Below are 16744 nucleotides of genomic sequence, written 5' to 3' on the forward strand. Positions count from 1 at the left end.
TGTTGCTGTAAAAAAAAAGAAAGTACGAAAAACATCGAGCGGTTTGTTTTATAAAAAATTAATTATTAAAAATATCTAGTTTCTTAAATGGGATCAATGTGATATTTTTTACTGATAGCTGTGGTTTCAGTTATAAGTATAGCACTGCAAACAGTAAAATATCACTGAAAAGAATTAGTGAGTATCAGATTTTTCAGTGAAATTTTACTACCTAATCAATGAAACGGAGAAACAAAATAAAGATTAGTGATCCTGAAGTTTTGCCCCTATAATTAGTGACATTTTTACAGATTCAATTTAAGAGAGCAATCGCACACAAATCGAAACAAATAATTTTTCAAAGAATTGTTATTTTTAACCCATGTAGGTCACATATTTTGTTTTGCTCGGTTCCTGGTCACATATGGGTCGCAATGTCTTGTCGCAGTTTTAGCTGTCCCAAAATACTTGAAAAAAATCTACAAAAATTTATATATATATTCCTTGTAAAAAATAATCATGTACAACAAAAATTAAAAAATAAATGTTAAACATCTTTTTCATTGATTAAAAAAAAATGTTTAACTTATTGTTAGTTTAACTAAAATAAAATATTTAGCCTTGGAGATATTCCATTTTTAAAATATCGTTAAAGTCAAAATAATCCGTATATGACTTTTAAGACTTAAAAATCATAAAAATAAAAAGATACTTGGCAAGAATAAATGAATATTACACGCGAATAGAGATCGAAATATAAATCCAGCTTTATTTACTCATTATTGTCAGTCACTGCTACAACTCGAAGCAACTATCTTCGTGAAGCTCGCGTTTACGACTTGTGTACATTTGCAGTTCGAGATTTAATCTTTATTCACGTTGCTCGCTTGGCATAACGATGACGATGACACATCTCGTGCGCGCGTGAGGGCTACGATTCAGAAACACGTTGCGTTTCGCGCACGACGAAGACGAAGAACGCAAATTCGAATTGCGTCTCGATCATCAGTTAATTGAGATCAATCATCAACAGTAATCTCTTAATTAGAAAAACTAATGTGCATTCTGATGCAGGTGACGCGTATCCTAGATCGTCGTGTATTTTAGATCACAGTCTATCAATCAAATATCATCGTTGTCGGTTGTCATCGTACAGGGCGTGTCCTTAGTCACGTGCAAAAAATTTCACGTACAAAATCTCGAGGAACGAGCATACTCGTTGCTCTCTTTCATTTTTACTTGCTATTCGCGCCGGATATATATAATTTTATCGCGTATCTCTCTTCTATATATGTGTGTGTGTGTGTGTGTGTGTGTGTGTATCTTGTCAGTATTCCAACGTCGATTTATAAACTTATATTGCAAGCCGACGTGAGATCGTTACAAAAAAAAAATGGCGATAAAAAGTTTTTCAATTTCGCGCATGTGGAAAAAAAAATATATATGTATATATTACTGAAAGAAAAAAAAAAATTCTCCTCCGTCCTGCGTAATGCAAAATATCCAACAAATTCGCTGCGCAAGAACACAGACTAATAATAATTCTCCATTAATTAAATACGTATGCGTATAATGCTGGTTACTCGTAGAATACAAACGCGTGCGGGTGTACATACGCGTTCCTGTATATACGCGATAGAAACGTGTATTCATTCGGTCAGTAGCCACTGCGAGAAACCTGCCAACGTGACTATAATAAACGATCGCTTCCTTCTGCACGATGCTGTCGCGCCGTTTCGTGCTCGCGCGGAGCAACCAGGGACTTCCGTCGATCGCAATCGTCACGCGACGCCTTTATTTTATATATATATATATATATATATGTGTGTGTGTGTGTGTGTGTGTGTGTGTGTGTGTAAAATAAATATTTTTTTTGACGTTTTATCTAATTTCAAAAAAAATGGCATTACTCGTATTATTTTTCAATTTTTTTCACATTGTTTTATCAATAGAAACATATATAAAATGCTAAAAAGATCAATTTTTATAATATTCTTCGAAAAAAAATTTCTAAAAATCATCAATTTCTCATACTGCTGAAATAAACTAGACCTTTAAAAACTCGATTTCGATTAAATAGATCTCCCATTTGCATTGAACGTTTACAAATCCACACACAATCGGCGCGCCGAAAAGAAAAAAAAAATCATTCGCGCATACACAAACACACACGCATTACGAACTAACTTTAATAGAACACCGCAGTGTACGGCGCGATGAGCGCGTATACGAGAGATGCGCGATAGCAGGACCTGCACTTCACGGCTCGTTCCCATCGGTGCCAAGGTTGCATCGTACCCGTGTACAGCATTAGCTGCACTGGAGTAGCGAGAGAGGCCTCGAGAGGAGGCCTGCGTGTGGAACTCGCGTGATGCTCACGCTCGAAGCTTATCGCGTGCTACATACACACACATATTGCGAATACACAGGTGTCTGTATTTGCGTATACCTATCTGTATGCGTGTATAATATGTATACATTACATTTGTGCGTATATAACGCATAAACGAACGTAGAGATGACGATGATGACGACGACGACGGCTAAACAAGCACAGGATTGACAGAGAGAAAGAGAGAAAGGAAAAGATAAAGAAGCAAGTGCAATTCCCTATGAATCGCGCCTATCTATATGTATCATCTCGCGTAAGCCGTTGCTTGGAGTCTCGTGCGCGAGATTAGCGGTGGATTTACGTGGAAATCGATGAGAAATCCAACACATTATCGAGAGATTAAAAAAAAAAAAAATTCAATTTGTATTAGCTTCTTATTTATCTTTTGAAATATCTCTTGATATATGTAATAATTTCTTTAATTATAAAATTCATAAAATATTAATTTTACGATAAAGTAGCGTATATAATACAGCGTGCTATCAATGATAATCACAATGCATGATACCTTTATCAACCGGATGCATTCATTAATATAATATAACATTCATCATATATACTTATACATGTACAAAGGCGCATTAATGTTTATACAAATTAATGTAAATATATTGCCTTTTAATGAGATCGTGAGAACAGAACTATGCGTCGTTATATCATCTAATAAATATCTAATTATGCATCAAATATCACATATCACGACTCTCGTTGGAATATTTGCAAATTCCAAGAGCCACGAAATGTAATATATTTTCGTTTAATCCAGTCATGCGCATTATCCTTAAAACGATATACGATTATCTCTTCAGAATATTTAAATAAGAAATAAGTAATATAAAAAAGATAAACAACGCACTGCGCGATAACGCAATACGCATGTGCGAATTATATCAAAGTACGCATTGATTCTAGGGCAATATTCTGCATTAGGCTTGCACAAGACTCAAGACAAGAAAATATTGATTCGTGAAAAAATATTGTATTGGTATTGTATTGAAAATTTTCGGAAACTTAAATCTTGTTTTGGTCATTAAAGTTGAATTTTGAGACCAAATACGACAATATCAAGACTTGTCTTGATATCTCGTGCAATTCTATTTTGCACTAGAATCGTCCAAGATTGTGATGCGATCATCTTCGTATATACGCGACAATTATATTGAAACTATGCCACGCGTGGGCGGACACGGCCAAGCCGTTCGCGTCGCGACAAATAGTGGATGCGCGTCATATGATCTGAGCGAGATACTCGATCATCGCGTATCAATACAGATGCAATTTGCTTCGTCAGTTCTCTGAACCTGATGCAATTTGCGACGTCGTGCTAATTCGTAGCGTTCTCAAGGTAATGACATATTTTCGAGAGACAAACGTATAATCTATTGTAAATCGTTGAGACTTCGTTATCGATGAAACGAGAGATCGTGGTCTGAAAACCTTTTGACCAAATTTCTAAATCTCTAAAACAAATACTAGAAATACTAGCAAAGGGAAAACTAATCTATATTTTGAAAAATTTCATATACGGTATAAATAAATTTTAATTCTCCAAAACAAATCTTTATTTTTATATTTTCTTTTTAAAATATAAAAATATAAAATTTAAAAATTTTAAAAGGCTAAAAATGCTTTTGCGCAATGTGAAATTCATAAATTTCAAAATGTATTAGATTTATCAACTTTTGACATAGCTGATCCGTCCAGTTCCTCCTTAACGCGACAAGTCAATATATAATCCCGTGATTGATCGACACATTTCGATCGACGACGAGACGGCAAACGGAAGAGCGATTGTGCAGTGCGCGCGTTGACCAGGGTAATGATAATGCACGCGATATCTCTTCATTCCGCGTATCTCGCGGTTTTTTTTTTTTTATCTCATACATGCGAGAATTTACCTGGTGCATAGCACGATAACAAAGAAACACGCGGCGCATCTTATCGCGATAACTCGCGAACGCAACCTTGCGAAACAATTTTTTGCCAACTGCTGTCCATTTAAGACGCGTGGCTGTCACGGCATGATTGATCGCGATTATAATTGATTATAAAAAAGTTTCGAAATTATTTTATTCCAAGATTGGATTGGGTTAATAAAATCGAGTAAAGAAATAATTGAATACTGTGATAATAAACGTTAAAAAAAATGGTAACATTAGGATATATCTCTACAAGAATTTTTTTTTTACAACGCATATAAAGCTCTATCAGTATTTGAAGCAGAATGTTCAGATAGAGAGCTATCAGGGAGCGTAATGCGTATAACAAAATTCATTCTGTTGACTTGGTCAGTTCTGGATCACGATATCAATTTATTTTTCTCGGAAACGCATCGATCATCGGTCCCGCGTTCCAACATCGTGTTTACATTTTTGTGGAAAGTATTCGTGTATTCGTGCGTACAAGTTGTACGACGAGAAGGAGAGACTGCGCGTATTGTGGTGCAATAGGGACACACACGCGAGATAAGGCTGCGAAAACGCCGCTCGTAAATCGCCGTCCGTGGGCGCTGATAACGAGGCGCATTCGCACGACCTTCCTCCGGTGCTCGGGCTTTAAAGCTCGCTCTAAGGCCGCTTTTAGAGCCGGCGAGCGGATGATAACGAGCGCGCGCTCGCGTTCCAGCTCGCTCGCTCGCTCGCCGCCGCCAATTGCGCCATTCACGTCTCAATAGCCGACCTTCACCTCATACATTTAGCATCTACGTACGATATGCATATATGCGTCGGAGTCGCGGTATCGGTCGCCTCGCTGCTCGGGACTATCGCGACAAACTCGTGACTCATTTCGTTCGAGTTCGTCGCAACGAATACGCGCGACGCGTTCTAGTGATTTCGGAGCAGCGTGTTGTACAGGATGTAAAAAGCTTGGGAACAAATGAAACAGCGTAATCATCCGTGAAAAATACAAGGTTTTTCTTATGTAAAGTCATAAGGCCCTATGGGCCTTCCTTTTCAAGACAAAGAGCGTTTTTCAAAAAATTTTTGTTTAATAGCTTTTGAACGAAGGTACAAGAGCTAATGCAATATTTTGTATGTAGCTTAAATTGATAAAGTCTATTAAATATAAAAACAAATTAGCTCCCATCTCAATCAGTAGATATGAAACTTGACGAGACTTTTTTTTTTTAAACACTGTTTCATTTGTTCCCAACCTTTTTCTTACATCCTTACATACGTAAAATATATTCATAAAAACGGAATCGATAAAAATTCTTGATAATTTCAGGTTTTTCACATTTTTCCAGAAAATAAAAATCTCATATATTTATATTGTATTAATATAATTCTTAAAAAAGGGACACACTTTACGTGCCTACCCTTTAAAGCGAGAATCTTCCTGTAGTGGCTTATGAGGAAAGTACAAATATTTAATTTGAATTTTTACGCGAGTCTTTTTTTATGATTCGCTCGCGCAAACAGGAAGTACGCAGAATTATTATACGAATATCGTTGGTTTCACGGCCATCGCGGTGAAAAATAACATTTTAACTACGAGCAGCGTTATTGTGATGGAGTAAAACTGAACCTTGAGAATCCTGCTAATCGACCGTCTAGCACTGCCACGCTAATTATCATCGCAGGATAGTCCATCTCGTTTACACACTTTTAAATTCTAATTCACAACGCTATACTTGATAATAGTAACACGGTCTTTCATTAGCATAGTCACAATATATATCGCCCGCAGAAACTGCACCTCATTTCGGGAAGGAGAGAGAGAGAGAGGGAGAGAGGAACAAGGTCTCCCTTTAATATATTTAATATCCCTATTAAAGTTCATTGTATATAGAATTATATATGGTATTATATTCCACACTTTCTTCATCATAGAAATATTATTTTCGTATTCAGAGCGCGAATAATTGCTCGAAGAGTTCAATCGCATTCAGAATTCATAAACCGCTAATAAAGCACGGTATATTTATCGATCTAAATAAAACATATGACTGAATCATCAAACTTCAGCAATCTAATTGTTAATAATTTCATCAATATTGGATTATTTTTAATGAGCGTGGGTCATCGTATAAAAATGTATAGTATTATACGCATAAAATTAATTCATTCATGTCATTCATATAAACAAGTTTTCTTTATTTAAAACGCAGACTTATGAGAAAATCTACACCTTGACTTTCCTGCCCTGATTTCTTTCGATGACTCATGATGATGACTCATTTGTTAATCTTAATTAAAAATGGAGATTTTTCTCTCTCTCTTTCTTTAATAATCCAATCATATACAATTAAAATATATTATAATGAATTAAAAAATTTATAATTATTTTCGTTATATATATATTATATATAACAATTATATAATTATGTAATACATTTAGAACATCATAATAGAGTGATCTTTCACAAGATACTTTCTCAATAAATAATTCACTAAGATAAATAGTGACAAAATGCTATATACAACACAGAGATATTCATTGATATATTATTTTTAATCGCTGAATGCGAGAATAATAATAATAGCAAATAATATACTCAAGTAGTAGTATATTCAAAGAATTAATAATTACTTATAAATAAAATACCTAAAATAAATATATATAAAAAAGGTGCCTGCAAATTGGCGATTTATTAAATTATTGGAAATATTATTTTCTCGCAATTCATAAAATTAATCGCAACCGCGATCTACTGCGCCACAAATTGAAAGAATGTTGACGTTTATGTTTATAATACGTACAATTGTTGCCGCCACGTGCCCAGTGCTGGGCCTGAGTCCCCTGGATGATGGCCGTCACCGACATCATCGGTTTCTCCTTCTTCATCATCTTGCCCGGCTGCTTGCCCGCTCTACTTTCACTCGTCACCGTGGACCGATTTATCTCGTCGGCTTTTTATCTTTCACACACGCACACCCCCCCGAGGCCGCACGCCACCCCGCGTTTTCCTCTCTTCTCGCCTTCTTCCCTTTTTCTTTTTTTTTTTTTTTCTTATTTTTCGTTTCTTTTTAAACGGATCTCCCCTCACCGCGTCATCTCGCGAAAGTCCTTCCTTCCACCTTGTCCTTCCTTCCTTCCTTCCCCTCACTCGAGCTAAATTCCTTCTTTTGGTATCGATTTGGTATGGTTGCTCACTGCACTTCTTTGGTTCGTTCGTGATCGATCGCGCGACCGGTTACTTAACTATTCTACAGCAGAAAGAAGAGTGGTTTGGAGAAGAGCAGAAAGGGATATTGATTGACGGACGAACGGAATGGACGTGTAAACCGATAAAAATCCTTCATCGAATCCTACAGCGACCTTGAATCCCACGGCATTCTTACTGATGAGTAGCTGATATTCTTTCCTAATCGAGAGCTTGAAGCAACAAGCAACGCACCAAGTTCGCGATTATGGTTCCGAACCTTTTACATTTCTTTTTATCTCAATAAATCAACGGTATATTTCTTACATTATAAAAATCTATTTGATTCAAATTATATATACAAGCGTGTTTAATTGTCTAAGAAATAGGATAATGAAAAAGAAAAATAAATGACAAAAATCGCCCGGAAGGAAAAATGTTACACCTTAACAAAAAAAAATCATTAATCTGGAAACGTTTAAAATATATTTTACAACGCACTACGAAAGCTTATTATTATGAATGCGCATAGCAAATTATTTTTTTTACGTCCACCGAGCATGAATATGCATGGCATTATGACAGTATATCGCGATTTCTTTTACATTGACTGATTTGATAATAATTCCGATTCGGAATGCACAGCGTTATCTCCTCGATTTTATCATCAATCAAACAAGTTCGATCGTTATTACCGCGCAGTTTCGTGCAGATTAATCGCGAAATTCAATTGCGAAACGTAAAAAATCGCAGGAGATGTATCTTCCGTAAACATGTTATTTCCCTTTCGTATCTTTTATATCGGGTTTATTTTTAAAATGAATAATCCAATTTTTTTTCCCGGTATGGACACACAATACACACAATGTACACAACCGACAAGGTTAAGACTTTGAAACGCGATTAATTAGCGATTACGATATGAATTGCAGTTTTGGATGTACGATAAAACAAGAATTCGAGAAACATGGCTTTTAAGTGTGCCAAGGCATGACGCGTGCAATTAGTCACGGGTGTAAGCAGGCGCTTGAATTTTTATCGTGGCCCGGATTGCAAAACAACCGAGCGTAGCCGCCACGTCTCGAGACTCTCAAGGGGGGAAGTCGTTGTCCTTTCTCCGTCGTTCGTCAAATTATCTCGTCATCGAAGAATAGTTCGGACGAATCGGGAGAACCGAAGGAGACGCTCCGGCGTTACTCGCGACCAATTGAATTTGGATTGGATTGGATGATTTGCACAGCTGTTTGATCGCTCGAAACACGTTTGAATATATTTCTATTTCGAATCGCGGCTCCGCCGTCGAGTCGAGTTGTATTCGAACAATATTAAAAAAATCAGGGTGTCTATTCAAATCTTGTGAAACAACTCTCGGGAAATCTCCCGATTTTTCATATGTTTTTGTTTAAAATTCCAGTTAAAAAAAAATATTTTAAAAATTATTTTTTACGCAACTTCCTGTGATAAATTTTATTATATGCGTTTTTTACATTGTTGGAAAATTTGTGTTTTTTTATTATTAAATATGCCGGTTAAAAATTTTGCGCTAAATATGTATCGTGTTAATGTAGAAGAAAATTAATTAATAGATACATTCTCCGAGTTCGAATAATATTCCATGAAAATCTGATTTTTCTAGGCATGAAAGAAATCCCTGAGAAAATTTTCTCTCCTCTAGATTTTCCATGGAGTTGACACCCAGTAAAAGATTTGATTATTCGACACGTGTGAGATGATTGGGAGAAGCGCGGCCAGATCGAAAGTCTGTCGGCGCAGACAGACACGTATCTTACGCTTTTTGCGCCGTTTAAGAAGCCCAAGGGGAGAAAACCACCCGAGGTAGAGACGTCTCGCGAGGTCGCCGCCGGTCGGAGAACCGATCAGAAGAGTATACGAGTGGGCGAAAGCGCGGGCGCGTCCCTCGGGAATCCCGCACGAGGTATCGGGAGCAGACGCAAAGACGAATGTGCCTGATCTACTCGGGCGCGAGAAAAAAGTACTCGTCCAAGAAATTCGCAAAAAAAGCGCGCGTCGTGTCACTGACTCTCGTCGTTGCGAAGAAGAACCGTCTTATACTTTGCTTTTCTTCGGAGAAATAATGCGGAACTCGGCATAAAGCCCGCTATTTCCATAATTTATTTTGCTGTTCCGTTGCGATTGTAAAAAGCAAAAAAAACAAAGACAGACCAAGACAAATGCATCCCATGTAAAGGCCGAGGAGTTTAAAAACGTTTACGCGATGATATGTTTTTCTAAAATACATGCCTGGTCCGTTATCTGATCTTAAAGATCCGATTTTGAGAGATCGAAACGAGAATAATTAAAATAAAATGATAGCAACATTATATATATATATATATATATATATATATATAGACAAGATGCGGAGAATTCGATGTTAAGTAATCGAGCAACGTTAGCACTCTTCCGAGGTCGCGTCACAAGATTATTATAAAAAGGCGTCGGTGATCTGGTTCTCTCCAGACGTCTAAAAGCGCACTTCTTCTCGACGAGAGGCTCTAAAAATATTTATCGCCGACTTTTATGCAGTTTCCTCTCGCGCGTACCCGCCGCGTCGCGATCTCAAAATAACAGAGCCGCGCTCTCCTCTCGATCTCTCGCACGCATGCGCTCGGCGACCTTGACCACACATGCACGCAGGAAATGCGATTGCCTTGTCTCGCCATCGACGTCGATTCACTCTCTCGAGGGGGAGAGGCGCGATCACTTACGTAATGCACAGGCAATTACACAAAATGCACATATACACACAGATGTCAGAGTCTGTATGTGTGAGTATGCGTCTCTGTTGTTGCACTTGTCGCGCGGCAGGGTTGTCGGACGTGTCATCAATTGGCTACCTCTGGCATTAGTTACATAGACGGTGAATCGAGAAACAAAATTGGAGCGAGTCCACAATTTGTGCATTTATCCTTCTAAATAGCTTTCGCCAAATTTGCATCTCGATCATTCAACTGACAATTTCGTCACATTATTTATACTGTAAAAAAATTAACAGAAACTTCAAAGTGTGTCTAAATTTTTAGAAAATTTTTTAATGTCCAAGAATCCGAGAAATTTAATATTTTTTATTTTAACGTGCATTAAATTCAACGAGAAATTCCTCAACTAAACCGAGATATTTATGCATTAATTTTTTTCAAATTAAACCAATTCATTCTCGAGCCGGACCTCGAATGTATATTTCAAACATAATTCGTTTCGCGTTTTACCGTTCAGTTGTTTGATTGTTTTCAATCGTGAATCGATTATTCGTGTCGATCGTGGATAAATGGCGAAACGAGGAACGCTACTACCGTGACTATTAATCGCTAATGTCGAGGTTGAAGTTCAAGGTTAACGCCAAGACCGCGTCTGGCCCACACTCTACATATAGCGAAAAGGCAGATCGATATGTACCGGGTGCTATACGGATTCGTGAATTTGTTTGCGATCGCGTGTCGTGAATTGGACGACGTAAATCGAACATTCCGACATATTTGACGCAAATGCGAAATTTGCAATTACATTCTCGTTATGAATCTTTGCCGGGTCACAAAATGACGCAAAGTGCGTTGCCCGTGAATAATGATGATAAATTTTACAATTAATATCCGAGATTCAAGATCGCCTAAAATATATCTCGTACTTTTTATACAATTTCGAATGTGATTTATAGCGGAAAGATAATAGCGTAAAGCTTATGTGAGGGATAAAAAAAAAAATCATCTCAGAATTTTAAAGACGCGAAAATGCTTTTATATGCGATTCCACTTGTATGTGACTTGCACTTGCACTCGAGCGTCAAATGATACACGCAATAAAATAAAAATACTCCATGATACACGCTTTTTCGCGTCATAATTCCAAGAGTGACGTATATTATATGCGTTATCAATAGAAGCGATATATCCTCGAAGCCGGCGATAGGCTGACGTAATTAAAAGGCGGGGATGATCGATAATGTTATTATAGAGCGAGTGAGCGAGCGAGGGACGGTATATCGTCCTGCGAAACGATCGATTGGCACGTTAATTCTGGTATCCTGCACGGGTCAACGACAAAAATATACCGTCGTTATAGAGGAGGAGACTATATTTTATGCATGACGCGCGATAGACACACATTCTCTTTCACGTGCCGCCGCCAATGGGATGCAGATTTTAACTGCTCGATTGAATGCTTCCGACGAATAGCGAGCGAATTTCTTATTAAAATAAATTCACTATGCGAATAATTATTATATATTACAATTAATTAAATTCTTTCTAACGTTTTCAAATATTAAAAAATATATAAATTTAAACATTTTATTTTACTGCTATTTAACCTCTCCTCTTTGAAACATTTTGAACGATTGAACGATTTAACGTTTATAAAACAAATTTGCTCTTCTACAACGTCAAATATTAAGTTGGTTTCAAAATAAAAAAAAAAAAAAAGATCTTTATAGGAGCAATTCGGATTTCAAACGCGCACACAGCTTTGGAGCAACTCCGCGAAATCGAACCGTGCGATAATAATACTTCAATTTCCACTTGGCATATGTTGTTGAACGACTGTTAATGCACAAACTGCCGTGAAAACCAAGTATCGCGGTATAATATTGCTGCCGAATAGAACGATGTTCATTATTCAGCGATCGAAATTTGATTTTTGTGACAGATAAAACGAATGGAATAAAGTACCTCGCAGCAATTTTTCCTTTGATAACAGAACAATGCGATTTTCGATTACATTTAAATTTAATTTAACTTGCAACAGAAATATATTTATTACGATAATTTTTCTTTTTTTCTCGAATTACATATCTCGATGATGTAATTACAGCACGAGTTCAATTTTTCCTGGGCAAAAAGAACATTACTTACAAATCTTTTTCTCCGAGAAACCGGAGTAATCAATTAGACGCCGGAGTTGGGTTTCCGTGACACGACAATTTATTATCAGAGAATGCGATTTGTTCTTTGAAAATGGCTTGACAAAACTATTATTATTATTCTTTTTTTTTATTATCATCTCGCATATATACATCTCGCTTAAACGCACGCAGCTCTAGAGTCTCTTACGGATACCGATGTAGCGTTACGTATCGCTAAACGTAAATGTCGTGACATTTGAGGTCACGCCGATGCCATGTGAAAACGAAGCTTAATAAACGACGGCGTTGGCGGCGGCGGCGGCGGCGGCGAAGGTGCACGATTCGTTGGCGGCCGATCCTCGGCTTTGTGTGTAACCGCGCGCGCTGAATGTCACATCTCTCGGAGCCATTGATTTTCCACAATAAGAGAGCCCGCGCGCGGGACAGCTTATTGAATTTTCAACAATTGCGACATGTATAGCCGTTCGGAAAAGACGCGTGCGACAGGCGATAGCGCGCGGCGAGAAGTCGCCGGGGCTGGGCTGTCGTTATGCAGGTTCAAGTATAACACAAGAAACGTATACACACATACTTGTAACGACACTCGCTGCATAATCGAGAAGCACAAACGGCATTGTTGTACCTAAGCATAGCATTGTATCTCCTTACCGCGCGTACTTTAATAAATTTGGAGCGATGCCGAGATTTTATCTCAGCATTTGTTAATTTGCTCTTAGGCAACGCGATTTTCTTATCTATCGAGGTTGAATACAAATTGACAACGTTTACTCTTTTCTATTTTAAGAATTACAGAGTGTGTATAAGAAACACGCTGAAAAAAATATTTTTCAAACACTATTAGGTTTATTTCAGAAGATTAAATTTGTTCATCGTACACTGTTGGAAAGATTTGGCTTAAATATAACATGTATCGCATATCCCAAACAGTCGACATAAATTTTAGTGTTAATTTAACATGGATGTTAAATGATGATACTATATTATGCTAATATTTCATTACAAAATAAATGCAAACTTCATAATAATTTGAAATAAATTTTGTGTCAAATCAATATATATATTCCTAACGATAAAATTCACAGACCCCGTGATTGTCTGTAATCACTTTCATCCTAGTATAGGATAAAATCAGCATTCTTTTCTGTAAATTTTAACACATTTTAAATCCTCTCACTAATAAAACGGAATATATTGTGTGAATAAAACGTTCTTATGCCTTTTTCAGTCGTTTTAATAATTTAACATTTAAATTCAATTAACACAAAAGCAATATATTAAATTTTCCAATAGTGTAAGATACAATATTTTTTCTCGCCCAAACATCATTTAATAACGCGAGTTAGATGGCAAGATTAAATTGATCCATTGGAATCAAATTTATTTCGCGCGCGAAGAAATTGTTGAAGATTGGAACAATGTTAAAGTACGCTCGCGATAACATTTCTGCGAGGAACGCGAGATAAAATTTCACTTAGCACGTGTATACGTTTAGTCGCGCATGATAGACGTCACAATGTACGCGGCTGGCGAGAAACACCACTTGGGTTGCTCGCACGGGTTCAAGTATAGCACGTGACGACACCCGCCAACATCATCGAGGCGCGCTCGTGACGGATTCGCGTTTCTGGTACCGTTGACGGCGAACAATATCCGTTTATCTAAAGAGACCTGCACGTCTCTTTTTAGAAAGAAATGAACAATCACGAAAAACGCATGTATGTCGCCATTCTCTCACCCCTGCGAGTCTCTACTCGTGGCCTCCCTCTCCCCCGAAGCTTATGTTTCCCGGGTCGCCGCTCTATTTTCGCGTCCGTTAAATTTAGTCGCGGGATTATTTCGAGAGAAAGAGAGAGAGAGAGAGAGAGAGAGAGATCACTTCCGCGTGCCCGACGTGCCCGCGAGATCGCACATCGGTTCGAGAGTTCGCCGTCTCTCCGTTGAAAGCCGCGGCGATTCGCACAACCCAGTCGACCCAGGCAAGGCCGCCGTTTATCGATCTCTCTCGCGACGCCGTTGTGAGGGGTATCGGGCGGTCGCCGCCACCGCCACCACCGTCGGCCTGGAATGCCAGCCTTCGAGCGAAGGTCGCTCGAAAATGCTCCCGAAGGACGACGACGCGGCCCCGACCCGGGATGCACTCTCGGGCTGTTGGTCCACTCTCGCGTTGGTGTGTGTGTGAACACACACGAGAGCTAGACGGCCAGGGAAACCCATTGGCACACTGTGGCCACTTGGCCGTTCGCGTTATCGATCGCCGACGAGACACCGCCTCGTGCCTTGATAATCGTACGGATTCTGAGTAACCCTTTAAACGCGAATCTAAACGATTTTCGAGCTTCATCATGGATTTAGGAAAATCAACGACGCCTGATTTAAGAAGGCTGGAATGAAAAGTAATGGCGCGATTCTTTCTCGAATAAATTCGGTTGATGAGAATGTAGTAAGATCGACGATATATTTTACTCTGGCTAATTTCTATTTCTACCGCACATGATCTTGAAGAATTTTAGAAATTTTTTTAGAAAATTCCAATATAAAGTATGATAAAATTTTGCAAGCACGACAAAATTCAAATTTTTTAAATGCCATTTTCCTGAAATATTATATAAAAAAATATGTAATGTATAATAACAAATTAAAAATAAGAATAATGCGTAAAATTAATAAGAACTTAATAAGGTAAATTTAATTGGAAAAATTACAAGAAAAAAAACGGAATACACGAGCGTATTCTAAAAAATATACTGCCAAGTGTAAAATTCGAGATTCACTTGTGCCGCCAAGTTTTTTCGCGCGTGCGACAGTAAAAGGGTTAACCAACTTGACGAAGCCTTCGCCTTGCATACGCGTCGCGTCGTCAGCGACAAAAATAAGCAACGCGAAACGTGCAACGTCCGAGAGCTCGCTCGCACGCAGCCAACAGCCAGAGAGCGAGAAAGATTTGGCAGCGCGCGAGAGGAGCCAGCATGGAGTCCACTAGCTCGTGGCACGCAGGCAACAACAAATCCGCGTTCACTGCACCGAGAGAGCGGCGGCCTTCTCGAATTTCGAGAGCGAACGTGCCCCCTCTCCCTATCCCGAAGGTGTTAGCCCCGTGCAGGACGTCGTTTGCGCTTCTTCGATGTTTTTTTTTTTATACACACATCATCCATAGGTAAACTTTTTTCTCTCCTTATCTCCCTCCTTTCTCTAATCTCGTGCCAGCAACACCTGAAGCCCCGGCGATCTCGTCGCATCGTCTCGCTGACAATCGCGTTTCCTCGCAACCCGTAAAACGCGCAGAACGCGGAAAGTGAGGCGTCGCGGGATACTTGGACGATGCACTCTCGTGGAGAGAAAGGGAGAGAAAAAGAAGCGGAGAATCCGTGACGCGCGACCCGGTCACCACCGTCAGAGCGCGAGCGAAAAGAAGCGGAAAAGAGAGAGAAAAAGAGAGACGCAAAATAATGAAGAAACGCGGGTATACGGGATGCAGAAATAGAAAGAGGGAGAGAGAAAGAGAAAAAGAGAGGCGAGAGTAAAGTGTAGTTACACACGGTATACGGAGAGAGCGAGCGGCGATATCTCTCGCGCGTACCCGAGCGACCCGATTCACCACGACTGACTGACTCAATGACTGACTGACTGACTGACTGACTCGGAGATGCACGGCGCTAAAGGCGACTGAGTGCCAGCCGGCCGGTCTGGCTCTCGTTGCATGTGAGCGTGCAGTCTCGGAACAAGAAGAGGGGCGCGGAGGGAGGAGGGGGAGGCCGGGGCGGAGGACGGTCAGGAGAGTAGGGGGGACGCGCGGGAGGGGAGAGACGACGACGACGACGACGATGACGACGAGGGGGGGGGGGATGGTGAGGAGGAATCGGCGAGCGAGAGAACAGATGAGGAGGGGAGAGCGAAAAGGGGGGAAGGAGTGCAACAAAGTCCCGCCCGGCGGCTAACGCTCCGCTTCCACTTGCACTTTTGTTGCGCTTGATGAGAGGATGAGAAAGAGAGAGAGAGAGAGAGAGAGAGAGAGAGAGAGGGCGGTCGGTCATCTCTCGGACAGGCCTCGGCAGCTGCGGGATTTTTATCGATAATTATAATGTCGAGAGAGAACATCGCGGCTCGATTATCGCGGAAGCTGATTTCGAACGGCGCGAGACGCGATTGAACGAAAAATTCTGGTTAGAGAGGATGGAGAGAGAAGAGAGGAAAGATGCGTCTATTCTGTTTTTTTTTTACGAGCGATTTAATGGAAAATCATAATGATGGAACGCGTGGAGTCCAATTTAAGACGAAGAATATATGCGAGAATTTCGCAGACTCACGTCTATTATGTAAAACGGTTACCTATCTCGCATTCTCTCCGCTAATTCTCTTCAAAACAATTTCGAAAGCATCGACAGGCGAAACTTACTTCGAGTTCCTTTTA

General features: G+C 39.3%; 1 protein-coding gene across 9 annotated transcripts in view; it reads right to left on the reverse strand.

Moving 5' to 3' along the window:
* Nucleotides 1–16744, reverse strand: part of LOC126854155 (retinoic acid receptor RXR) — a 65205-nt gene that overhangs the window by 27962 nt on the left and 20499 nt on the right. For 2 of the 9 annotated variants that reach the window (XM_050600584.1, XM_050600586.1), the window contains one exon: nt 7075–7521. The exons of 2 other annotated variants lie outside the window; for them this stretch is intronic. In XM_050600584.1, the coding sequence (XP_050456541.1) occupies nt 7075–7162 (88 nt within the window). In that variant the 5' untranslated portion in view covers nt 7163–7521. Of the gene's footprint in view, nt 1–7074; nt 7522–15479; nt 16017–16744 lie in introns of those variants that run through there. 5 more of the 9 variants (XM_050600580.1, XM_050600585.1, XM_050600582.1 and 2 more) reach the window with 5 other exon arrangements.

Source organism: Cataglyphis hispanica, chromosome 13, assembly GCF_021464435.1.
Source record: "Cataglyphis hispanica isolate Lineage 1 chromosome 13, ULB_Chis1_1.0, whole genome shotgun sequence".
In the NCBI taxonomy this organism is placed as follows: domain Eukaryota; kingdom Metazoa; phylum Arthropoda; class Insecta; order Hymenoptera; family Formicidae; genus Cataglyphis; species Cataglyphis hispanica.